A 27138-nucleotide genomic window follows, 5' to 3' on the forward strand; every position below is an offset into this window, starting at 1 on the left:
CTCATAGGCAGGCAGGCCTGCCGGTCACACCCCGTTCTAGCGGTTGCTAGGATACCAGGCGGAGCGGGCTCACGGCAGCCCCCTAGCGGCAGAGGGCGGAAAGTTCAGAACCCGCCGGCAGCTCGGCGTCTCCTGTCTGCCGCACGCCTAAGGGGCGCGGACCCGCGCGATTCCCGCGAGCTAGCCGGGGTGAGGCGCGAGTCCTCGGCACAAGAACGAGGGACGCGACGATGTGGCGTCCGTTCCCCGGCACCCATTTACGAGACGTTGTGCAAAGACTGGGAAATACATTTTCCAGAAGGCGGCGGTGTGGGTCTATTGCAGCAAAAACAACCAAGACGTTTCTGGTACATTAAAGACCAACACATTTATTCTGACATACGTTCTCGTGCACAGTACCACAAGACTGTTCTTTTGGAGAAGCAAATGACGGCAAACCTTTTTACACATCTGCACGGACAGGCGTAAACTAGTTCATATGAATTCCCTCTGCTCAGGGAACCCTGGTAGTGGTAGTTCGGTCAGCGGGGGCTTAGGAGCTGCAATGGAAAGGCCCGGCGCTTCAGCAAAACTACAATTCCCAGCGTTCTTTGGGGGAAAATGACGCCAGGTTTAAAAACAGAAATTGAAAAGGCAAAAATGCTTGGTGGTGCCTAAAGGATGTCATCTGCTATTCCCCTCAGGCTACTTTATTCCCTCCGAATGTAGTTGTCTTTCTGATACCACTACTGCTGTGTAGAGGACTGAGGGTTGTAGCAAACCTCCACCCAGCAAGAATGCTAGAACGCTTGAGATAGTAACTGGGCTACCCTTCAGTCGTGCTTCAAAAGCCGATGTAGATTTGGACTGCAAGATCATTGGCATAGTGGTCAGTTTTGAAGTACAGGCGTTCATCACAACAGTCCTCATAGCTACACCAAAGGAAAATCCAAAAATGTAGGCAGCTGTGTTGCTATATGCGTGTGTGTGTGTTATGTATACACATGCACACCCCAACAAGCGGTACATAGTTCAACACCCAATTTATCAGGATCTGCTGGCAGTCATAGAATAGTGACCTCACGCAGAGCAGTTTAAAGCTTGTTCAGTCGTTAAGTCATGTCTGACTCTTTGTGACCCTATGGACTATAGCAGACCAGGCCCTCCTGTCTTCCGCTCTCTCCAGAGTGTGCTCAAGTTAGTGTAAAGCTAATGGGTCTTAATTGCCCATTCAATAGCAAGCCACTTCAATATACTTCACTTTACAACAGGGATGATGCTGGGAAGATCCATTCTCCTTCTCCAGCACTCCCTCCAGCTACTGTGAGGATTGCTGCTAAACTCAGAGGGAACACAGTAGTCTGAGGGGTGTGGCAGATGACATCTTCCTTGCTAATCAAAAAGTCCCATTGCTTTGACTTTGCCAGCCCTGGCTCCACTACACCATTGTGTCTGATAAAGGCATATTGTAGGGAGCCAAGCCTTGTAAGTGCCAAGCACTGGGAGTTTTTGACTAGTAGGGATTATTTTTATTTATGGATTTATTACATTTCTATTCCACCCAATAGGCAAAGTTCCCTCTGGACCGTTCACAACAGTTAAAACCATAGAATACAGCATCATAAAACCTAATAAATCACTTCTAAAAGTTAAGCTACAGTATAGAACTAACATAAACAAGCCAGCAGTGTAAAGATTTAAAAATACAACCGATTTAAAAAGAGAAACTGAAAGACAAAAATGCCTGGGAGTGACCAAAGGATGTCATCTGCCATTCCCCTCAGACTACCCTGTTCCTTCTGAGCTTAACTATCTTTCAGACACTGTTACAATTGTGAGGAGGATTGGAAGTTGTAGAAAACCTCCACCCAGAATGCTGGCACACCTGAGAGACTAGCAATGAACATGTGTTTTAGTTAAGGTTACAGTCAAATCTGAACTGGATTTTATATTTTTAAAAATGAGGGAATCGGCTGTTATGTTTTTGTTTGTCCCAACAGCCATAGGTGTAACATGAAAATGGCATAGCGACTGGTATTGCCTAATCCATTCAAGGGTGCACCTTCTCTTACACTCCATATTAAGACCCTGACAATGCAGACTTAATGACTCCAACATCAAGCTAGCTGTTTTTCCCCCTCTCCCTGCCCCCTGCTTTCTGCAATACCTTGCCTAATTATGAGCTCTGGAGGACTTGAAAGCTTGTGCTCACCATTTTGTGCATTTTTGGTTGGTCCTATTAAAGGTTTTGACTATCTAGATTTTGGATTTTTAAAAAATAGGATGTGGGTCCTTTGTAGCATGAATTGCACACAATGAAGGGAAGCTAGACTATTTATAAATCAAGCAGGACATAGTCCTATGCAGATTTAGACAGAAAAGGGCAGCATTTATAGGATTCTCATGTCATCTCCCTTCAGGAGGTGCCTGCATCACATGTCCTCAGACCATGCCCTGGAAACAAAGCATATGAGCCCACTATTAGCAGAACTTAAAACAAGCGTGATTGACTTTATGGGTCGTGACAGAATTTTAACATTCAGGTTTGGAGGACTTTGGCCCTAGGAAAGGGTTACAGTTTGCTAATACATCAAGCTAGTTCTGCCTTATTCTCCACTCCATTATCATTGTACAAACTGTACCAATGGGGTACATCCACTCTACTTCCAAATGTGGCAAAATCTCAGGAAACCTTCTGCTTATTTAAAAAGGTGATTGGGTTGCAGCAGTTACTCTATGACATCAGAATGAAATTTGGATTGGTATGAATCCAATGTAGGTTCGCCTGGTACCTACATTGTATTGCTTTTGGCGCCAGGTGAAGACCTTTTTATTTTCCCAGGCATTTTAGCATTTTAGCTTTCTAAACTTTTAGCTTTGCTGTTTTAAATGTGTATTTTAAATTCCTGCACTGCTGCTAGGTTTTATTGTGGTTGTATTGTTATATTGTGGTTCTAATGTTCTATATATTTTAAATTGTTTTACTGTGTGCTGTTTGGTTTTAATTTTTGTGAACTGCCCAGAGAGCTTCGGCTATTGGGTGGTATAGAAATGAAATAAAAAAAGATAAAAAATAAAATGAAGCCTAATTAAAACCACTGCAGAGCAGTTGCAAATATGTAAGGTATCCAAGTTACTCCTTCATGGATCACTGCCTTGTTGTGGCGAAGGGGCTTGCGTAACTCAGTGAAGCCATAAGCTATGCCGTGCAGGGCCACCCAAGACGGACAGGTCATGGCGGAGAGTTCTGACAAAATGTGGTCCACTGGAGAAGGAAATGGCAACCCACTCCAGTATTCTTGCCAAGAAAACCCCATGGAACGTATCACAAGGCTAAAAGATATGACGCCGGAAGATGAGCCCCTCAGGTCGGAAGGTGTCCAATATGCTACTGGGGAAGAGCAGAGGGTATTTCCAAGTAGCACCAGAAAGAGTGAAGCGGCTGGGCCAAACCCAAAAGGACACTCAGCTGTGGATGTGTCTGGTGGTGAAAAAAAAATCCGATGCTGTAAAGAACAATATTGTTTAGGAACCTGGAATGTCAGATCAATGAATCAAGGTAAGCTGGAGGTGGTCAAACATGAGATGGCAAGATTGAACATCGACATCTTGGGAATCAGCGAACTAAAATGGACAGGCATGGGTGAATTTAATTCAGGTGACCATCATATCTACTATTGTGGGCAAGAATCCCTGAGAAGAAATGGAGTAGCACTCATAGTCAACAAAAGGGTGGGAAAAGCAGTACTGGGGTACAATCTTAAAAATGATAGAATGATCTCAGTACGAATCCAAGGCAAACCATTCAACATCACAGTAATTTAAGTCTATGCCCCAACCACTGATGCCGAAGAAGCTGAGGTTGATCGGTTCTATGAAGACCTCCAACACCTTCTAGAACTAACACCAAAAAAAGATGTCCTCTTCATCATAGGGGATTGGAATGCTAAAGTAGTAAGTCAAGAAATCACCGGAATAACAGGCAGGCATGGCCTTGGTGTACAAAATGAAGCAGGACAAAAGCTAATAGAGAGAACATGCTGATCATAGCAAACACTCTTTTCCAACAGCACAAGAGGCGACTCTACACATGGACGTCACCAGATGGTCAATATCGAAATCAGATTGATTATGTCCTTTGCAGCCAAAGATGGAGAAGCTCCATACACTCAGTAAAAACAAGACCTGGAGCTGACTGTGGCTCAGATCATGAGCTGCTTCTTGCAAAATTTCGGCTTAAATTGAAGAACGTCGGGAAAACCACTAAACCGTTCAGGTATGACCTAAATCATATCCCTGAAGAATATACAGTGGAGGTGAGGAATAGATTTCAGGGATTAGACCTGATAGACAGAGTGCCTGAGGAACTATGGACGGAGGTCCGTAACATTGTTCAGGAGGCAGCAACGAAATCCATCCCAAAGAAAAAGAAATGCAAGAAAGCAAAGTGGCTGTCTGATGAGGCTTTACAAGTAGCTCACGAAAGAAGGGAAGCGAAAAGCAAGGGAGAAAGGGGAAGATATACCCAACTGAATGCAGAGTTCCAGAGAATAGCAAGGAGAGACAAGAAGGCCTTCTTAAATGAACAATGCAAAGAAATCGAGGAAAACAACAGAATGGGAAAGACTAGAGATCTCTTCAAGAAAATTGGAGATCTCAAGGGAACGTTTTGTGCAAAGACGGGCATGATAAAGGACAAAGAAGGCAGGGACCTAACAGAAGCAGATGAGATTAAGAAGAGGTGGCAAGAATACACAGAAGAACTATACAGGAAAGATCTGAATGTCCCTGATAGCCATGATAGTGCGGTCACTGAACTTGAGCCGGACATCCTAGAGAGTGAAGTCAAGTGGGCCTTAGGAAGCATTAGTAACAACAAAGCTAGCGGAGATGACAGTATTCCAGCCGAGCTATTTAAAATCCTAAAAGATGATGCTGTTAAAGTGCTGCATTCAATATGCCAACAAATCTGGAACACTCAACAGTGGCCACAAGACTGGAAAAGGTCAGTTTACATTCCAATTCCAAAGAAGGGCAACGCCAAAGAGTGTTCAAACTACCGCACAATTGCGCTCATTTCACATGCCAGCAAGGTGATGCTCAAAATCATACAAGCTAGGCTTCAGCAGTATGCGAACCGAGAACTACCGGAAGTACAAGCTGGGTTTAGAAGAGGCAGAGGAACTAGAGATCAAATCGCCAACATTTGCTGCTTCATGGAGAAAGCAAGAGAATTCCAGAAAAACTTCTATTTCTGCTTCATTGACTACGCTAAAGCCTTTGACTGTGTGGATCACAACAAACTGTGGCAAATTCTTAAAGTGATGGGAGTACCAGACCACCTTACCTGTCTCCTCAGAAACCTGTACGAGGGTCAAGAAGCAACAGTAAGAACCAGACATGGAACAACCGAGTGGTTCAAACTTGGGAAAGGAGTACGACAAGGCTGCATATTGTCACCCTGCTTATTTAACTTATATGCAGAGTACATCATGAGAAATGCCGGGTTGGATGAATCAGAGGTCGGAATTAAGATTGCTGGGAGAATTATCAACAACCTCCGATATGCAGACGATACCACCCTAATGGCAGAAAGCGAAGAGGATCTCAAGAGCCTCTTGTTGAGGGTGAAAGAGGAGAGTGCAAAAGCTGGTTTGAAACTCAACATTAAAAAAACGAAGATCATGGCATCTGGCCCCATCACTTCCTGGCATATAGAAAGGGAAGAAATGGAAGCAGTGACAGATTTTACTTTCTTGGGCTCCAAGATCACTGCAGACGGTGACTGTAGCCATGAAATTAAAAGACGCTTGCTCCTTGGGAGGAAAGCTATGGCCAACCTAGACAGCATAGTAAGAAGCAGAGACATCACCTTGCCGACAAAGGTCCGTCTAATCAAAGCTATGGTTTTCCCAGTAGTAATGTATGGCTGTGAGAGCTGGACTATAAGGAAGGCTGAGCGCCGAAGAATTGATGCTTTCGAACTGTGGTGCTGGAGAAGACTCTTACGAGTCGCCTGGACTGCAAGGAGGTCAAATCAGTCCATCCTAATGGAAATCAACCCTGAGTGCTCATTGGAAGGACAGATAATGAAGCTGAAGCTCCAATATTTTGGCCACCTAATGCGAAGAGAAAACTCTCTGGAAAAGACCCTGATGCTGGGAAAGACTGAAGGCAAAAGGAGAAGGGGACGGCAGAGGATGAGATGGCTAGATAGCATCACGGATGTAATGAATATGAACTTGAGCACACTCCGGGAGAGAGCGCAGGACAGGAAGGCCTGGCGTGCTATGGTCCATGGGGTCACGAAGAGTCGGACACGACTGAACGACTGAACAACAACAACAACAACAATAACAAGTTATCCAAGACAATTCCTGGCACTCTGACATAATTAAATCACTTTGTTGTCCTAAAATGAGTTCAGATAAACCAAAGATACATATATTCATTGCCTATCCCATTGTTATAGGCCTTAATAAAGTTTCTGTGGTGGTAAATACCAAATGGGTTCAGACAACATGCTGCAGCTCACCATGGGTTATGTATATGGAACTCTCACTCAGGGGTTGTCATGTCATGTGAACCCAGCAAGTGTGGGTTATTGAGGGCTAAACAACAGACCTAAAACAGACCATGGGCCTAACCCACACTCACCAGGTTCACACAACACAACCCCCAAGCGAGGGCTGCATATTCAAAATGGGGGCTGCACAAAGCACAGACTCACTGTGGGTTAAATAACCCACAGTGAGCTGTTGTATTGTGCAAACAGCCCCACTGTGATATGGACAAAGATTGTAATTTAATTCATTGAAAATAGAAATGAGACTTCAGTCAAGGGACTTGAAAATTTATGGATCACTGCTCTGTTAATTATGAGTAAGAGTATAGCACTTTCCTGTGTGCATTAATTATTCCCTTGTCAAGTCTGACTTTATGTGAACTAGCACAAAGCCATGTATCTGCTCTAGAGTTGCACTCTCTAGAGATGCAAGCTTATCCAAGTTTTCATCTGGTGCTAGTTAATAAATTTAGCTCTATAGAGATAGATCACATTAAGAGTTATAAGAACAGTTTCTCTGCACTATTTCATATGCATGAATCTTCTGTGAATTTTTATCCAACCCTTCTATCATAATGTAATACTTAGGGCAGTTAACAACCCCCCCCCCCCATTTAAAACTAAATTTGTGAGTACTGACATGTATCTTTTTGCAAAGTAATTTAAAGAACCCTTACTTGATTAGCTGCCCCCAAATACTTTACAAACTTTGGTAGTTATTATAGATTCAGAAAGCAAAAACCTCCTTCCCCTTTCTCCTCCAACTCTTGCACGAATGTAGCTCTATGCAAACAGTTTGGATACAATACATTACCTCTATCTAGTCCTGCCAGAGGGTTAAATCAGACCAAGCACAAATGTTCAAGTACCTGTATGACAGTTTCATAAATACATTTAAGAGGATTTGAGATCAGGCTATGATCTGGTTTGCAGGACACAACAACCCACGGTGGGTTGTCAGCTATGTTTATCTCAGAGTGGCTTGTTGCAACGGCTGAATAAGGCACCCTGAGAACCCATAGCTTGTTGCTGGGTTGTTCGGGATAGCTTGTTTTCAGAGTGGCTTATCATGACATGTGAATCCGGCACAAAGGCTTGTGCCGAAGGGTAGAGAGACAATTGGCAAGAGTGGCAGAAAACCCCAATATTCCACTTGCTGCCTCGCACTCTTGCTCACCATATGTTTCCAATCGCTGCTTTCAATGAATGGGAGAATTGCACAAATTGAGCAGCAACTGACTATAAAATTTGCACAATTTTTCCCCAATTTTGTGGAGCATTTTTTTTAACTTTCCAGAATTGTATGCAAATTTAGTCAAGGGAAAAAAACAGACCAAAATTATGCATTTTCCTCCAATAGGTTAAAGCATGGTAATGCTGATTTTAGGGGCATTTGTGCTTTTTAGCCTTTTTTCACCTAGGGGGAGATTTGTGCACATTTAAATTAACTTAATGTACACATTTCCCTAAAAGTGGGAAAAAAAACCCTTATCAATTAGGCCAGAAAAATGGATCAGCCTCTAACAGTGTAAGGTTCTACAGAACAAAAGGGAAACAGAGGGCAGTATTCAATGGTGTCATTCTGCAAACTGAAGTAGCACTAGTGGAGCTCTGCTGAATCTTTCCATTGTCAGCTGCCCATTATGCTTGCGCAGCCAGTTGCACAAGAGTTATCTGCAATTGGATACAAAGCATAATACACAACTGCTTGCACAACTGTGCTTGTGCAAATGTAACGTTAGTTGGATTCTTCTCTTGCACATAGTTCAGAACCTACTTTCTGCTAACGCATCATCATTTGCGCTCACAGAGTGACACAGTTGGATACTTCCCAGAAAAGAGAAGTGTGGTGTAGTGGTTAAAGTGTTGGACTGGGACAAACCCAGATTCAAGTCCCACTCAGCCATGAAGCTCACTAGGTGCCTCTCAGCCTAACCTACCTCACAGGGTTGTTTTGAGGACAAAATGGAGGAGGAGAATCATGTACACTACCTTGGGCTCCTTGGAGGAAAGGCGGGATATAAATGTAACTCACAAGCAAATAAACAAACAAGTTTAGACATGAAGCAGGTATCACTAGATCCTAGCCTAGATCTAGTGCTAGGCCTCAAACTGCAAACTATCAGGATGAGAAATTCACATGAAAGAATATTTAGTGATGGAGTTTGTTACCTCCAAAGTAATGCAAAAGTTGGTTGTTGTTTTTTAAACAAATGACAGCATTTCTAGAATGCTATGGAACGCTGCCATTTTGAAAAGTTCTATTTTCCTGCATAGAGCTAGGAGAATAGAGCAAATGAGGTGTCAGGGAATAGTCTAAAAGCACAAGATCCCTAACTGAGCCACCTTTTTGAAAGTAATACACAGGAAGGGCCAACCAAGAGCACTTAAATACACTCTGGAGGCATGTCAACACTGGCAAAAGTTTATTTCCTTGCAATAAGCTTATTTCTGAAGCCCAGTGCAAAGACATAACAATTCAACTCTTAAATTTACAACCACTTAAGTTTATTTTACAGTATATTTGTGACATTGGCATTAACCAAAGATCTGAATTGTTTACAAATATAGTGGCTGCCATCTGAGGCAATTAAAAAGTTCCTCTAAATATTAAATTTGTACATGATTTAATTTTTAACTCAACAACTCTCCAGGTAACATTAAAATTACAACAAAAACTAATTTAAGCAAAAATATAACCACTTTCTAGAAATAAATCTAGAAACTCTCAGAATTGAAGTTTCAAAAGCATTACTTGCTGCATTAACACTCTCCTCCACTGTAAAAAAAGGAGATCTCATTCTTATAGTGACCATCCAGCAAATATGGTTAATCAAGTCAGTTTATTAAGGCTTCTTTTACATGTTATTGAATCCCATCATGCCTTTCATGTTTCCAGCAGCACCCTGCTGAAACTGCCGCATCATTGACTGTAATCCTGCCATGCCACCTGAAATGGAAGAGTAAAATTAAATATGGATACTTCATATTTGAAGGAAGCCCCACTAGATAGAACTGGCCAACCACAGCTGGGATCCAAACAACTGCATGAGTTCCATGCATCCAAAGTTAGTTTGGGTTGTGTTTATTAAACAGCAGCCCTTCATGTAACATAGCAACCAATTTTGAATCTGAGGGGACTTTTCAAAGCAAGTTGTGGTATGGCATGATGGTGCGATGTTCTAAGGAGGAACAAGTAAAAGGATTCTACTGGACATTCCCAAGACACTGGGTAAAGTAACAGTTTGATCCCAACCTGTATAATGCACACAAGTGGGAAACAAAAAGTAACAAAAAAGAATGATCAAAAGATAGGTTTTAAGAGAACAGAAGAAAAAATGAATTAAATGCAGCTGGTTAATGCTAGTTCTCAAGTAATCAAGTTACTAAAATACTGTAAGATCTCCAGAGAATTTATGGAAGACAGCACCTATGTATTCTGGTTCAGGTTGGTTTTTAAGGGAAGACTGTGATTCACAACCCCTTTTCACTGTTTGAAATTCACAAGGCTTCCTTAGTGTTGGGATCCATCACCAATATGCTATTGATATCAGATTTTGATTATTCAGGAAACAATCTTCAACTACAGTCACCAAATTTCAGTTTATCTGAGAAATTGTCATTTAAATTTTGAAACTGACCATATGCATTTGAGATCAGACATTCAACAATTTAGCTCATTTTAATGAAACAAATAAAAACTTGTGGCAAAAGTTACTTCTCTTTTGATCACAGAACATTAATATGTTTTGTACCAAGAACATAATTCTGTCTTGGCAAAACTGCATGTCAGGGTTGAACTGTCTATCTCCCAGAGGTACTGAAGACAAGCTAAGTACTTTATAGAATTCTTATACACCAGTTACCTTCTAGGCAATTCAAATATCAGCACTGGACAACATGCATACATGATCATAGAGCATTCAAGTTGTTGTTAAATATATGAGCACAGTTCTCAGTAAGCAGAGAACAAGCATAACCATTACCCATGTGATGAAGAACTCTGGGATCCATCATCTTTGCCATCTGTTGATTCAGTTTTGCCATTTGGGATGGGTTTACATTCTTTGACATATCACCTCCTTAAACGGGAGAGAAAAGAACAAAAGGGGTGGTGGGGAGAGGGAAATGACAAGTGAACACAACATAAATGTATTGAGTTTCTCTTAGTATTAGTTGTGTATTTAATGTTGCACACAAGAAAAATCAATAGTCTCACTAAAATTGCTAGAGATCGCACTTTCAACAAGCAGTATAATGCTCAGTCAAACCCATGGAAAGTCAAATCTATACATTGTTCTGTACTGTAGTAAAAAGGAACACCCTAAATAAGAGCAAGTTAACTCTCTGCCAGCATGGAAAAACATGAGATTTCAACCTATAGCCTTGTGGGGACAACCTAACAAAGTTACAGCTCGCTGACAAATTTGATCATCAAATCAATGGCTTGGATTCTATGCTTCTCCTCAATTCCATGGACAAGGGATTTCTACCAACTCCTCCATCCATCTGTAGTCCCCTACACCATATGTTGCACCATTCCTAAAGGTTCACTAACTGGCAGTAGATTTTCAGAGGTTGCTGAGGACTGCAGAGAAAAGGCAGAGGTGGGAAAGCTCCATTCTGTGAACTCTGTTCCATTCATGGAAAGAGTTAGGATCCAACCCCATGTTTATATATGCATTTGAAATTGATTAAATTAGTACATCTCTGAAAAAGAGTAAGAGAAAGAAAATAATGCTGCCTTTCACATTATCTTATGTAAGATAGCAGCAGCTATCAGGTATAATCATTGTTTGACCCCTATATCATTAAACTAAGTCTAGGAATATGCTGAGATTTGCTCGTGGACACTGAATTTTAATCTCATTAGAAGGTCTCCTGTTTTCACTTGAAAAAAGAGGCAACCATTAATCTCTGCCATTTATGTCTCAGGCTCACCTCTCAACCAGTCTCAATTATAAACAATTTTCTGAAATGTTTCAAAGAGAGGTATGGCAATACTGTTTGTGACTTTTCCAGGACAGACCTATGAGCAGGTTTGGTTCTAGAAATTACATAGATAACCTGTATAACTTTTCCACATGGAGATGCTCATTGGTCCCTTCTAGAAAGCGAATCCATAAGCCCAAGATGTTAAAAATACAAGAGGCCCTGTGGCAATAATGGTTTTTAAACTTTGCCTAGAACTGATGTTTAGAGAATTAAGTAAGTGATTCAGCTTAGAATACCCAATCTACACATTTGAAGTATACACGTTATTTTCACCTTTGAAAAGTCCTTTGATTCCTCCCATCTTCTTCACCATTTGTGCAAACTTTGTGTACTGTGTCAGGAGTTCTTGAACATCTCTAGTTGAAACACCAGAACCTCTTGCTACTCTTTGGATTCTTCCAGGTTGTTTACTGAAAACTTTGGCTCCATCTGTACTATCAAGTTCTATAAATTGGAGAAGCAATGAGAAAAGAAGGCTTTCATTCTGTAGTGTAACATAACGTTAAAGTGCTGATAAAGCCATTAGAGATTTTTAAGAAGTTCATCAGCTCAGAATCCTCAACCAGAAGCTTGGTGTTCAGTTAACATTAAATAGGTAATATTGATACTATACTTTGCCTCTATACTTCCAATAAAGAAATGAAATTACAGAAGCATCAGTTTTTAAAAGCAGCAATCACTGAAAGTATTTACTATATTAAAATTATCAGGACAATATAAAGCAGAGGTTAGTTATATAACAAATAGGGCTGGCTCCAGACTTGTGCTCAACAAAGTTCCACTGACACTAGAGATAGGGGGAAGGGCAGTGACTTCCTCAGTTTCCCCCTTCCTTCAGCAGGAAGCCGCTGAAGAATCCTTGTTCCCTCAACAAACAGAAGGAACCCTAAATTTAGATCTTAGAATTTCAGTTCTATAAAGGCTAGACATTTCTTCATCTAAGGGCTTTCATTATTCTGACAATCTAACGAATACACTTCAGCACCTTTGTCATTCAGGGTTTTAACAGGGTTACCTTGATCATTCATACTGTCCATTATTGTCATCAGTTTCTTTAGCCTTGCCATTGATTCCTGTTCATTGCCTTTACTCATAAAATCTGTTCCAAAACCAGGGATCATTCCCTACAATAGTAATAAGGAAAAATTAAATGCCATTTTCAAGTGGATTGTAACATGCTTGTACTGCTTTTAAATACAAACTGAATTTTAATATTATAGTGCAGAATTTTTTGAGCTCAGAAGAAAAATTATCACATTACAAAACTATAAAATATCAGCCATAGTTACCAAGATTTGACTGAAGGGTCCCATTTTCATGATGTTTTGAAACTGTTCATACATATCTCTCAAAGTAAATTGCCCTGAAGTGTAAAAGATGTGGGATATCAATGGTGGCTGAACTTTTACATTTGTAAAATTAGGCTGCTTGACTAATCTCTCCAACACATATTTATGGAGTTTTAAGCTGCTAAACAGCATGTTAGAGCTGTTTTGGCATAGCTTACCATGTTTTAGTTTCTCTATGAGTGCCTCGTTGTCATCTAATTTCAGTTCATTTACTTTGTCTATCAATCCTTCAATATCTCCCATGCCTGAAATACAAAAAGCCATCTTCAGCAACTAAAATAAAATCCCAATTGCTAAATTACAGTAAAGTCTGAAAAATCACAATTATAAAGAAAAATTCTGCTCAGTCAACAATACATACCAAGAAGCTTGCTGATAAAAGGCTGAGTTTTAAAGGGTTCAAAGTCATCTATGTGTTCTCCAGTACCAATAAAAATGATAGGACTTTTAGTGGCAGCAACTCTGTAATGAAAACAAAACTATACTGTAAGTCAGTTGGGCTCAGAGTAGATGAAACTATTTAAAAACTGAAAGGAAGCTTTCTGATGAGCAAGGTAACATTTAAATACAATTTAATATGAAAATGGTATGAACTACATCACAACTGATACAGCACAGGCCTGCTTAAGTTCATTTAGACTGGCAGACATAGCCTTTATAGCATAATGAATGTTAAATACCATGGCCACTCAATTTTGCTACTCAGAAAAACTATCCGTTTCCTAAGAGGCAGCAAAAAAAGTGCCTCAAAATTAACATGGTGATAAAACATACTGAAGCAAAGCTAGGATTAGTTTTGTACTTTCAAAATTGTTTTACTTCATGGAGCAATTTATAGCCATTACAGAGCTATGTAGCCCCATGATTAAATGAAAAGATACTTACGCACTGAGCGCTCCACCTCCCTTCGCATGACCATCAAGTTTTGTCACAATTACAGAAGCGACGTCAACTTTATCTTTGAAAGCCTTTGCTTGAGCTTCACAGGCTTGGCCAATAGAGGCATCCATCACGTAAACAATATTATCTGGTTGCTAGAAGTGTTTACATAAACAAGAGATAATCATGCTCTCTTTTCTCTTTACAGTTGCTTTGACGTCAACAAGCATAAAGGAAATCGAGCAGGAAGAGGATGTTTTAAGCAAGTACCAATGGTATAACATGCTTATTTACATTTTATGAAGGGGTATGACAATCTTTTATTCCAGGACGGTATTGATTACTTAAAACCAACAATTCTGGACTTAAGCTACCCAATTTTAATATGTAGGGAAGGGCCACAGCTCAGTGGTAGAGCACATGCTTTGCATGCAAAAAGCACCAGGCTTGCTCGCAGATGCCTCCACATAAAGCTGGGGAAGTACTCCTGCCTGAAACCCTAGGGAGCCACTACTGAGCTAGTCTGACTCAACATAAGACCGTTTCCTAGTAAGTTTAACATTTCACTAATATCCAACTTCTAAAAAACTAGAAAGCCCTTTTGTTTCCATATGTCTTTATAGCATGCTTAGGGTGCTACTAGAGTCAGTTTGCCATTAAAAATGTGCATTTTCAACACACCATCAGCCCTACAGGTAGTAGCCTGCATACATTTAGCCTCCCAAGTCCTGTGCTACAATTAGCCCATAAATACCGGCCAGCCTCAGGCAGTCACTTTTATGGCTCCCTCAATATAGCTCCGGACCCAAATAGCAAGCAGATTTGTTCACGGTTATTTGACCCATTTTAAACACAGACATGGAAGCTGCAATGCAATGCACACTTACTTAAGAGTAGGTCCCATCGAATCCAGAGGACTTTATGTCTCAGTAAACATGCTCAGAATCATGCTGCGTGCATATGCATCTACTAAATCTTCTATATTTTTCACATCTTAGTAATTAACATTTCAATATAGGTAACATTTCTAGCATCATTTTGAAAAGGAGAGTCAGAATATTAGCATGGCTAGTTCAGTGAGGTTTTGCATGAAAGCTTCTCAAATTAGCGGAACATGGACAGTTTGAAATTTCTTATGTTTTGTTATCAAGAAGCATTTACTATAACAGCTCCAAAAAGCTGCCTCATTAGAGAATCACCCTTATTCAATAAATAAGATATTTTATTACCCATGCAATACTTACTATGGCATTGGCAACTTGCAACATTTCTTCAAACAGAGAGTCTTCCTGCTTGTGACGACCACTTGTATCAACAATGATTATTTCAAAGTTTTCATTTTTAAATTTGTCAACACCTTCAGATGCAATAATCACAGGATCCATCTCGGTGTAACTGTTCCAACAGACAAACACATACCAAGTTAGGTGAAATGACAATGCTACCTAGTAGCAGTTGATGAGAGAGTTCTCTGGCAGAAACCACCCACCATCACTGTAAGCAGCCGAGCAAGAGGCGGGCAGAAGAGTCCATCCTTCTTGGAGACAGTTGGGAGGCACTGGGCATCTCAGGAACCACTGTGCAAGTGCACAGTTGCCAAACAGCTAGCAGCCCCTGCTGACATCAGCAGCCTGCCTGCATGGTACCAAGATGACCCCTGGCATGGCCACCAGCTCCTCATGGTTCCCAGTAATGATAGGCTTCCACACTCCAATTATTCCATAGCAGCAACCTGTAGTTTCCACCAGTGCACTGCTTCAGGAACCACTACTGTTCTTACTCCCAAAGACGAATTTCTATGAATGCAGTATTGGGCCAGTTTTTGTTGCGCACAATGAAGTATTTTCCAACCCATTTAAGTCTCAGCTATTCCCAACCAGTTTTGAGAGAAATATTTGTTCACAACACACAAATCCATGTGCTTGTTGTATTTCAGCCTACAACAGTAGAGGGAAAGAAAACACTATGTGTGGCATGTGTGCCACAGCAACAGAGGACAGCTTGAGAGAAGGCTGTGCTGAGATCCTGCTGCTTTGCTAACCAGCATAGGAGGAGCAGGCAAGCACTTCTCAGCAGCCCTGGGCCATTAATACACCAAATTACATACACAATTTGTTTAAATAATTTTCAGAGGTTCTGGAACAAGTCTTACAGCTGTTTGTTTTGCAAAAACATATCTTTGCAGTGACGGGCACTGGACTCAACTGCTGGTTTTTTATTTAGATTATTAATTGTCAATGCATTTCTTTTTGTAAACTGCTTTGAAATTTTAAAAGCAGCATACATATTTAGTAAGTAATAAAGAGAGAATAGTGTTCCCATGTACTCATTGCGGAGAAAACACAAGTGACTAATGACACACTAACATACTCATAAGTATCGGCTTATGCAAGCTATGCTTGCAAAAACTGATTTCAGCATATATGTACAGCAGGTAGAAGAAGGAATGTACAGCAGAATTAAGTGCAAGTAGCAGGATGCATTCTTACACAGAGCTTTACTGAAACCTGAACAGACTCCATCTGAATTTAAGATACTGATTCCAAGTTATTAAGCATCTCTGTAGAGCCATGAGAAGTATTTTAATAATCAAAATCAACAGCATAATAGTTAAATTCTAGCTTTATCAAAATGTGTTATTTAGTTCACAGGTATCATCTCAGAATCTGATAACATTTTTTCCTACAAAAGTTAGTTAAGGATACATACCTCCCATAAAATGGAATCCTTGCTTTCGTTGCATTCTGTTTTAACTGGTCAAAAGCACCTGTAGAATGCAAGTATTATTTGTTAGCCATGTAGGACATGCACACCCAGCAAAAAACAAAATATCTAAAAATAAAGTGCTAATTTCACCTGCTCTGTATGTATCTGCACATATCAAACATGTCTTCCAGCCTTTCCTCTGGTAATAATATGCCAGCTGTTAATAAGAAATCCAAGATGTAACTACAAAGCCAAATTAATCTTAAAAATTCCCTACAGCATTACATCATGTTTTCATTATTTTGCAGTCGTAAACATGAAGACTGAAATATGTACTCTGCTATTTCGTGGCATAACAAAAAGCAATTAGTGTAAAACTATGGGTCTGTTCTGTTTATTATTTAGTAGAACTTTAAGTAACTTTCTCATTATCCATCTTCTTTAATTTCTGTCTCACCAACACTGCAAGCTTCTCTAGGCAAGCACATACCACTTGTGTATTTTGCTAGAGCATCAAGTATGTCAGCTCGAGAACCCTGAATTGCAGAAGATGATCATTCAATTATTCAGCTGCCTTTATATGACAGCTATAGCAAAACTTTACTACCATGCAACTTATGTCAACCCACCATGTGACAGGTGGCCCAAACCATATGTCACAGGTAAAGGTGAACTGTGAATCCTATAGATCACATTTTCATTTATTGAGAAGGGATGCCTTTGTACGAGATGAAGACCATAAAAGGAGACAAAATAGTGACCTCTATTTTATAATCTGCTATAGATATAAAGTACTGCATCTTCCAAAGTACAGTTATGTCATCAGAAACATCTCCTACACTATTAAACTGGATAGGAGGCACAAAAGCACACAACTGTGTTGTAAGCAGAGGCCATATTTTCATGACAGAGATTTCCAACAGTTAGAAGTTTTAATTAAAGAACACTCCAGGAATGTGTATTTCTCTCAAGAGGAATGGCCAGAAAAGAGAATCCAGGAGTTGTAGCACAAAGCACATACACATATTAGTCATATATTATTCTATTCTTATGTACACATTGATACACCCAGTGCATTATTTGCATATACGAACAAAGCATTTTTAAAGCCTATAAACAAATTGAACACACAAAATAAAGAAAGCAGCACAACCACAATTGCTCTTGTTGAATAATTACAGAATGCCCATTGCCTAGCATATTATTGGGACCAATTAGGTTCAAGTGATTATTCTTGGAAAATGGATTTCACATGAGTCCACTACAAGTGCCAGTATTTCTGTAAGACATGATGTTGTTTTGAACCAAAATGAAACTCCTAGAGCCAGAGATATCTGTGGCAAGGTTCATTACACAAGGAAGATTTTGCCTATTGACTTGCACACACATCTTGAATTTGTTTATCCTAAAATGCAGTTCAATTCCTGTTCATAGCCACAGATGCCCTTGAAAGAAAACAGTCAACATTAAACAATGTGAACACTGCAAGTTACCTTTGAACATGAAGTTGTTTTGCCACTTCCCTGCAGTCCTACAAACATTATGATGTTCTGTTTTCCTTTTGTTGGTGTCCAGGCTTTGACTCCAGGATCTACAAGCTGTAAAGCAAAGAGGTATACATGTGCACTAGAAAGCCTGGCTTCAGAATCACAGAATGGTTTCCACACTCGCACTAACATAGACAAGGATTACAAAGTCTACAGTTTCATCTACATATATTTCAGTATGGCTTCTGCAACAAATTTTCTCTCTGTTTTTGAAGTGAGAAATCAAGATAACCCCATTCTAACTTCTGCTACACAAGCACCCTACATGAGGCAAATGGAGCACAGTTGCCAAGCTCTGCCCCATCCGACCTTAAAACTCCTCCAAATTCCCCTTACTACATCGAGTACTGATGCAAACTAATCACTAAGTGAACAAGGAAACCTTTAAGATGCTATGTTTGAGACTGCGGGCGGCCCTGCCCCACCTGCTGTACCATCTTCATGCTTTTCCTTAGTGCAGGTACAAGTAGCACCGCCGGTGTCTGCTGCCTTTGCAGCAAAGGCGCAGAAGGTGGGTTTGGGGAGATTTGACCCTTGCACCATCACTAGGAGTCCAGCAGGTCATTTTATTCTCTCCTTATGTGAGGCAGACACAAAAGGATGGGGTTGTCAGCTTCATAATCTCTAAACAGTTATTCTAAAGCTGATAAGAGAAATCAACATTTCATTAGCATGTCAATTCATTCTTGACAAATGGCAGTTTCTACAGAACCTCATACAGAGATATTTAGCATTCTACAAAAAATGACTGATTTGAGAAGTAAAGCAAAGAATATGCCAATGTGTTTAACAAGGGTTTCTGTATCTGCATTGGCCCTTTTTGTTACCTCAGCTCCTCAAATAGCAGCTCCACATTGCCACATAGAAGGCCATGTCTGGATCTTTCCTGGATTTTAGAAGCTTTTTGGATAGCACTTGCAGCTGCATTTGCAACAAGAGGATTGAAGCCCCAATATGCAATTACGTGTCCACTGCATAGTTCTCCTGATTGGGGCTATTGTATGCAACTATATATACATTGCTTAATAAGATTGTAGGTACCCATAATTGGTAAGAATTACTTTGCAATGGCCACTTAGTATTCATGATGGGAATGTGGATGTGAGATAGCCACAAGGAATATTTGATAAAAATAAGAAAGCCTAGTGTGCTGGGTTATATTAAAGACATATAGATTAGAAAAAACATTATTACTAGAATACATTTTACCTTAACAAGTTCTTTAAAGACCGCATGCTGGATCATTTTCCTTTTGTTGAGGCCAGAAGCCATTTCTTCAAGATCAATAGCAGATCTATAGTTGAAAATAGAACAAAAGAATAATACAAGACCAAAATCAATACAAGAACACTTAGATGTTCTGTTGAATTCAATGGGACTTACATCCCAGTGGAATGTTTAAGAGCAAGGGGTAAGCAGACTAACAATGCAATTCTATACATGTCTACTCAGAAATTAGCCCCATTTAGTTCAATGGGGTTGTTGTTGTTGTTGTTGTTCAGTCATGTCTGACTCTTCGTGACCCCATGGACCATAGCACGCCAGGCCTTCCTGTCCTGCGCTCTCTCCCAGAGCGTGCTCAAGTCCATATTCATTGCATCAGTGATGTTATCTAGCCATCTCATCCTCTGCTGTCTCAATGGGACTTACTCTCAGATAAATGTTTACAAGACTACAGCCTAGGAATATTACTGTTGATCAAGTATACACTCGTAGCTCGATACCAGTGTATTATGCCTCTGTGCAAAAATATTTCTGCATATCTATTTCATATTCAGAATACTGTTGTACTTAACTATATATACACAGATGTCTGTCTGTCTATCTATCTATCTATCTATCTATCTATCTATCGATATACATATCTATACGTACTTATCTATATATTATTTCTTTATTTCTATATATAAAGAAGTAATACATTTCATGTGTGCATCACAGGCACTTCACACAACTTGCTATTTCATTTTCTTCTTGGCAATTGGCCCAAAAGTATGAATTGCTACTCATACTGCCTGCCTTTCCCTCCCAGCAATCAATTTGTCATAGAACTGTAATATCTTGAATTTTTCTGAAGGTTCTGTATTTGAAAACTAGTTATAATAGTATTACATTTACTATTTTTATAAGCACTATATTGCAACAAATACACAATATTTTGGTTTTAGAGACAAATCCACTATTAAGTCAGAAGAAAAATATATGAAATTAAACTTTTTAAAGATGGGTATTAAATCAAGAATTCCAAAGAGTCACATGTGCCCCTCTCAAGGAAGATACGCAAGCATAATGATATAAATAAACCGAACATTCTAGTAGTCTGTTTTTATAAGTAGAGATAAACCTAAATCAATATGTTATCCTGCTTGGTTCACTTACTTGACATTTTCTCTTAGTTGCTTCACTAACTTGATGTTGACATCAGCTTCCAGTAATGCCGTACATACTTCTTTTAGCATAGCATTTAAAACCTTGCAAGGAGAAAACAAAGACAATTCAGAGAATGTCAGCTTCTAGAATTTGTCACTCCAATGGGTATTTCAGAGTAATGACATTTACTAGGTGGAACATGAAATAGAAAATTATAACATTTCATTTTGTTCAACCATATAGATGAGAAGTTCACTGAGAGATACATAAGAAGTGGACAAAACATAATGTAAAGAAAATACAGTGGTTAGACTATGTCAACGATATGAATTAAATCTGAGCTAATTAGCAAATGCAACTAGTTCACCACATAATACTCCCTATGCAGTTACAGCAGCCCACATAGTAGGTAATAGGGATTAAACAGCTCTCATGTGTTTAATGATCTGTCCAATTCCCATTTACTACTTTGATATGGACCATTTTCTTTCAAAGCCAAATGAATTATGATAGTGAAGATCTGAGGTTAAATCCAACGTTGCAAGAGTAAACTTCCAGTGGACCAACAGAACTTCCCTGTACTCTCCTCCCCACTGCAGCTCCCCCTGCATGCCCAAAAACTGTTCCCAGGAACCCCCCAGAGCAGATTTGGGGGGTGCGCAAGAGGCTGCAGGGGAGAGGGGAAATCTGTTCCACTAGCAGTTTCCATTTTGCTGGCAGACGACCAGTACTGGATCCAACCCATAGTAATTTTTACTTTCTAGCTAACTATCACCATTTTATCACATATGTAAAGGTTACATACCTCTTCATTGATAATTGTGGCATTGCTCAGTGAGCGCAATGCTGAGGTTATTTTTCTCCCAAGATCCGCTAAAACCATTTTGGCAGTTTCAAAGACAGCTCAAATGTGATCTGTAAAGAAACATAAGAATACGATTGATTTCTTGTTTATAAGAAGTTACACACTACTTGTCAGAAGTATTTAGACTCCAATCCCATAGACATTTACTCCCATACAAGTCTCATCAAATACAGTTGGGCTTACTTCTGAGTAGACTGGACTTCATATTGAAATACCAAATAATAGTTATAGTAGAACAAGAAAAAATCAACAACATTTCAATTATTTAAAACAGGTCATATCCTATTTGTAAAGGACAACAGATATTTGTTCATACATTTTCTACCTATAGTTTTTAATTGCCATCTAGTATTCTTTAAGAAATTAAGCAACTTTAGGTGGGATTTTTACCTTTTTTATTTCAACAGCCAACCCCCACACCCCCTTACTACATATTAATCTGAGCAATCACTCATACTTTGATTCTGCAAGTACTGGCCAAGCTCGCATGGAACAACCCAGCCATTTTAAAATCCTGGGTTGTTGTGAATGAGCCAGTATGCTAGTTCATGTGGCTTGATCACTCCCACTGCTAGCAGGAGTTGTTTAGCATGATGTCTGAACCTGGAACTCTGGCTTTTCCCTCACCCAACAAGCCAGAGCTGGAAAGCATGGTTTAACCTTGTCACACTAAGCAACCCAGGGATGGTTCCTGCTGGCAGCCGAAGCAATTGAGCGGCGTGAATGAAATCACTTGTTCATGGCAATCCCGAGTTTGTTTGTTTTAAAACCTTGAGTTGTCACTGTGTGTGAAATGGGCTGTTTAGTCTGGAATAGGCCCTACTAAGTTGATTTAGACTTAGGCCGAACTAAGTGTACATAGGACTGTAGCCCAAAGTAGATGTCTTTGTTTCTGTTTTGGGTTGCTGTTATGTTTCTAATGGAAGGACAGACAATGCTGGAGATTATAGGAAACATTTTGTAACCTGAAACAACCTTGCCAAACTAAGACTGCAAGTGTATTTTAGTTTAATCGACTTCTTTTATATCAAGTATAAAGTAAGCACTATCAAACGTGATTGTTTTAGTCAATATGGACTGTAATATATAACAGTAAATTAAAAATTTCAAATAGTTTCAATTAAGAGATATTTTGGTGCTGTTATGAAAGTAATTTTCAATAAAATGTAATATGGAAGGTCTAAGAGAGCAGTCTATGATATAATAAGCATATAATAATTAGAGATCACAAGTTTTGGCTGGGAATGGTAGCTAGCCATTGTTTCCAGGGATCTACCATTTTTGGCTAGCCTGATAAGGCTCTGATTTGGTGCTCCATAGCTTTGCTGCTGCCATGAAAAGCCCTATCATCCTTCCCTGCAAGAAACAGTGTCAGGGAGCTTGTCCATTTGGCTGTTCCACAAGCCTCAGCAAGAAAACAGCCAAACCACCCCTAGCCTTTATCTCAACCTTGGAGCTGGCAAGGAAACCCGGATCACCACACAGCTGCCAGGAAGATCCCTATCCATCCTTGCAGTCCCAAGATTGGGAGGAAAGCTGGTGGCTCATCATGCTCACTGTGATCAGCAAAAATGTGGAAGCCCAATTTGTTTTTAGTAGTCAGTGAGGCTTGGCTTTCTTTCCCACAGAGGCAAAATAAGTGTGTCCGTTCTGTACCCAGTGAGATAGTTTTAAAGGAGAACAGCAGCAGATAGACTGTGTGTGTTTTAAAAATTCTCCCCTCACGTCCATTACACTGATGCTGCACCTGCCTCCTATACTGCTGGCAGCTTTTACCACATCTATGACTCCTATGGTTACATATGCTGGAGAAGACTTTTCCTGCTAGTCACTAGAATTAACATTTCTGGTCCAAGTGATTATCACATTTGTGGATCCCTGTGTATAACCTTGTCTTTCCATTTACCCACAGTTTCTGATGGTCAGTTTAGTTGATACACTGGGAGACACCAATGGTGAAGCTCTGCCATGAAGCTTGCTGAATGGCCAGTCCCGATCTCTTGACTTAGCCTACCTCACAGTGTTATTGTGAAGATAAAATAGAGGAAGAGACACCATATGCCTTCCAAAGCAACTTGAAAGAAAAACAAGATAAAAATGCAATACATTTTTGTACTGATGAATAAGGATGCATAGGATTGCAGCTTAAATAGCTGATTCTTAGCATTCCTATTTATTATGGAAACTCAACATTCTCTTAAGAGTTTCCAGAAGGATAGCTGTGTTACTCTGTTGCAGCAAAAACTCTAAAAAGCTATGAAGTCAAAGTTAATTAAATACAAGCAAATACAACCCACAAGAAAACTCTCTTCTAAAATATGGCAGAAATTAAAAGGCTCAAATTTAGACTACGCAGGTGTTCAAATACTTGCAACAAGCACTCAAACATTTAATAAAGGCTGCCTAAATAATTCCAGGCACTAAGCAAAAGTACATGCAGAATTTATAATACCAGAATTGCAAATCCCAGATTAGCACTAATTACATATAATGTGGTATGCCTAATTATGAAAAGAACAGCAACTCCCCTGCATGTTTAATACTATTAAAAGAAAAAGATATGAACAGTACCCTATGTTGCCTGTGCACTAGTAGGACTCACCACTAGCACAACAGGGAGGTAGTGGTTAAGGCAACCTGAAACTAGTGGAAACTCTTATTTCCACTTGTTTCTAAGGTTCCTTTACAAAGCATTAGCTCCATGTTGTGCAAGCAGTGGGTCCCACTAGCACAACACAATCAGCAGAGTTGGATGTTGCCTAGGGTCTCCTAACATTACTTAAATTCCCTCAATAGTTCTGAACAGTAACTGTAAGAAAAATGTCTTAGCAACATCAATAACAGAAACATTATGAGAGAAAAAAACATATGTGCCCTTACCTCAAGAGCAAATAATGTCAACTTGCTTAACTAAGTAACAGTTAAAATAGCAATAGATATCAACTCAAGAGAAAGCAAAGTTCCCACTTAATCTCTACTTCTGCCTCAAAGTATCTGCTTCAGTACCTGCTTACTGTACTTTCTAGTGAAAAGAGCAACTATCTCCATGGATCACAAAAAATATTTTTGACTTACTTCCCTGTTGATTGGTACCTCTTGTTCCCTGCAAACATGAAGGCACTAAACAAAGATGGGACTGGTCACTCACTTCAATAATTAAGGATTAGCATTCTTTAACAAACTGAAAGAGAATAGAAATACCCACAAAAAGAGATAAAATGAGACTGGAACTATCTAATTTCTTTCTTAGGCTGCAGTTCTACACATGCTTACGAGAAAGCAAGTCCCACCAAACTCAGACTGGCTTACTTATAAGTAAATATGCTTACATCTGCATTGCCAGTTACTCCAGCTGTTGGAGCTGTTTTCTTTTTTATTTTGATTGTAACTGATTGGTTTACTATTTTTGGAAACTGTTTTGGGGATCTAGATTTTATAGAAATAAAAAATAAGAATAAATAAGAAGTAAATATTTTAAATAATCAGGATTTATTTGAACTAAGCACAGATTTGAAAGGTAAAAAGGAACTCAACATCTGACTGTACTCTCTGGCCCAACGACTTTAACAGCTGATGAAACAGCCTGAATTCAGCTACCATGCTCATCTATTTAAGGCCAGTTCACATATATTTCTCAAGACAGTTATAATTTCTGTGTAGGAAAAAACAAACAAACCCCTACATGTTATCAGTTGTGAAATGCAACAGCACAAGCAGAAATAGTATTGTGTTGTAAAGCCGCTGACTGCACTAAATTCCCAAGTAAGTACTTGTGACAAAATAGAACATTTGCTTGTCATAGTTTTCAAATGATAAAATACACATTCAAGTAGGGTTTGTAAAGTCCTTAGAGCTATCCAGTGCGTACTTTGAGTGGGGTTCTAAAACCTGTTTTCAGTTCAACAGCTCAATCAGCCATGTTGTGTGAAGTAAAAAATGGAGAATGTGACTTGAAGTATACACACTGGAGGAATTACCACCACACATCTGGACACAGGGAGAAAGACGTCCAGATTATTCTCATGACCTCAAAAAACTTTAGCACCACCAGCAGCCGCCTCTTCACCAATTCATCCGGTGCAGTTTCCAGCCTCAGCACAAAAGCTGTACCTGTGGAGTTTTACCTCACCAAAGACACAGGAGCTGCCCTAACGCCCAGCTGTTTGCAGCCCTAAAGTACGGACAGACCAAAGAGGGTAGGTGGGCATAACTTCAAAGGGGTGTGAACACTCGCGTTACCGAACAACGTTCACCCACTACCCACCCCCTTCACAGGACTCACCGGGAACAGAAGCTTTTCGCCCCTGAAGCGGCGGCCTGGCCCGGCCCGGCCCCGCTGTGAGAGTCGCGCAGCCGCTAGACTGGGCTATTGAGAGAGCCCTCGCCAAACCGTTAACTCAGGCCCAGCACCAAAACCCGCCACCGCTCCCTCTAGTCTCCCCCAGGACTCAAACAACCAGGAAGAATGTCACGTCACCGCTACAAGCCGCTTACGAAGTTACCATTCTGCAAAAAAAGGGGGGGGGAAATCTCACGCTTCCGCTTCCGGGGCATTTCTAAGTAACCGCCTACTTTAGGTGAAGAGTTACGCATAGGCCTTGCTTCAAGTTCCGAGTTGAAGTCTGCATATGCGGAACAAGGGTGGAATACATGTCCAGCTGGAAATGAAACACGCTGGAGCAGCCTTTTCCAACCTGGTGCCCTCCAGATGTGTTGGTCTACAACTGCCATTATGGCTAGGAATCATGGGAGTTGTAGTCTAACACATCTGGAGGGCACCAGGTTGGGGAAGGCCGGGCTAGAGGCTCCCTTTCATCGCAGTGCTAAACTCAAAAGAGGGTTTAGAAAAAGAAATGGTCGTTTTGAGCTGTTTTTTCTCTTCGTAAGAAGAGCACTGTCACTGTCAGCAGTATGCCTAAGAAAGTTTACCTCAAACTGGCAAAAGTATAACTCAACCCCACCCCCCCACCCCACACACAGGGTTGATTTCCTTTAGGATTGACTTATTGAAATATACCTGAGCATAACATATCCTGTTGGTCCTCAACTGAGCCAACGTCCTGGGCTTTTAGAAGGATAAAACAAACTCCTATATCGCCATGATGGGAAGGGGGCAGAGAGAGAGAGAGAGAGAGAGAGAGAGGAACAGCACCTGTTGAATTCCTACCTGTCACATAACCATTATACGGATAAGAGTCCTGCTTTCCTTCACACCAATTTTTAACTCTGGATAGCTTGTTTTCGACTTTTCTGAAAATAAGATACGATGCACTTAGAAAGCTGAACAAAGGAAAGCTTATAAATTAAGCGAGCAGGCCTGCTAGGGGAGAAAAACTGAATCTCATCGTAGCGGTGGAGGGAGAGAATAAATCCTTGTCTAGCTTCTTAGATACAGAACAATTATTTCAATGAAAGGGAGCATCTAAACCGGCCTGCTTTATTTCAGGTGGTGCTGATGTTTGTTTTTCAGTAGCTTCTTACATCTTTCCATGTTTTTCTCCCGTACATGGAGGTTTCTACAGACTGCATGTGGAAGCCATAAGGCGTTCTAGAAATCATCACTACTGTTCCCTTTGGGTAGCAGAAATTTTCAGAAGTTAAGGGCTGTTTCAGGAAAGGCAGTCTACCATCGCGCAACGAAGGGGGCGGGGCTCTGTTTTTCATGCTTTGCCTACCATTGGGTCGGCACAGGCGTCTCGGCCTATTAAGTGGAGAGAGATTTCTCATGCGCCCGACTTCTCGGGGGAGGGGGGTTAGGTAAATTTTGCGCATGCGTCTGAAGACTGGATATACGCTGGGACATTCGGCGAATGAAGGGGGGAAGTCTCAGTGACGTATCTTGATTGCGTTGGTCGAATCGCGAAGGCCGATCGTAAGGTGCAT

General features: G+C 40.3%; 1 protein-coding gene across 5 annotated transcripts; it reads right to left on the reverse strand.

The window, feature by feature from the left end:
• Positions 1-8955: 8955 nt before the first annotated feature.
• SRP54 (signal recognition particle 54) lies at positions 8956-27123 on the reverse strand. 5 transcript variants are annotated; one of them, XM_084843764.1, is made up of 18 exons: positions 26931-27123; positions 26423-26505; positions 24331-24436; positions 21196-21305; positions 20400-20491; positions 19230-19314; positions 17967-18071; positions 16624-16690; positions 16477-16534; positions 15012-15162; positions 13774-13922; positions 13250-13350; positions 13047-13133; positions 12829-12902; positions 12555-12663; positions 11813-11983; positions 10531-10626; positions 8956-9494 (listed from the first exon to the last, which is right to left on the reverse strand). In XM_084843764.1, exons 4-18 carry the CDS (start codon positions 21271-21273, stop codon positions 9403-9405), a joined length of 1515 nt encoding a protein of 504 aa, XP_084699890.1. In that variant the 5' UTR covers positions 21274-21305; positions 24331-24436; positions 26423-26505; positions 26931-27123; the 3' UTR covers positions 8956-9402. The 5 variants fall into 5 exon arrangements, with proteins under 5 accessions (XP_084699890.1, XP_084699880.1, XP_084699899.1 ...); XM_084843754.1 differs by lacking the exon at positions 26931-27123 and adding an exon at positions 26737-26906; XM_084843773.1 differs by lacking the exons at positions 26423-26505; positions 26931-27123 and adding exons at positions 23166-23329; positions 25538-25771.
• Positions 27124-27138: the final 15 nt, after the last annotated feature.

Source organism: Heloderma suspectum, chromosome 1 (assembly GCF_057233095.1).
Source record: "Heloderma suspectum isolate Gila_16-S chromosome 1, 16-S_ref, whole genome shotgun sequence".
Classification (NCBI taxonomy): domain Eukaryota; kingdom Metazoa; phylum Chordata; class Lepidosauria; order Squamata; family Helodermatidae; genus Heloderma; species Heloderma suspectum.

Excerpts from the sequence above, each read along its gene's own strand:
- SRP54 (XM_084843764.1), bottom strand. The coding sequence starts at position 21,273 with ATGGTTTTAGCGGATCTTGGGAGAAAAATAACCTCAGCATTGCGCTCA. Across the intron at positions 16,691-17,966 it reads AAACAACTTCATGTTCAAAG|CTGGCATATTATTACCAGAG; the intron begins GTAACTTGCAGT and ends TCTTATTAACAG. Across the intron at positions 10,627-11,812 it reads AATCAAAGGACTTTTCAAAG|GAGGTGATATGTCAAAGAAT; the intron begins GTGAAAATAACG and ends CTCCCGTTTAAG.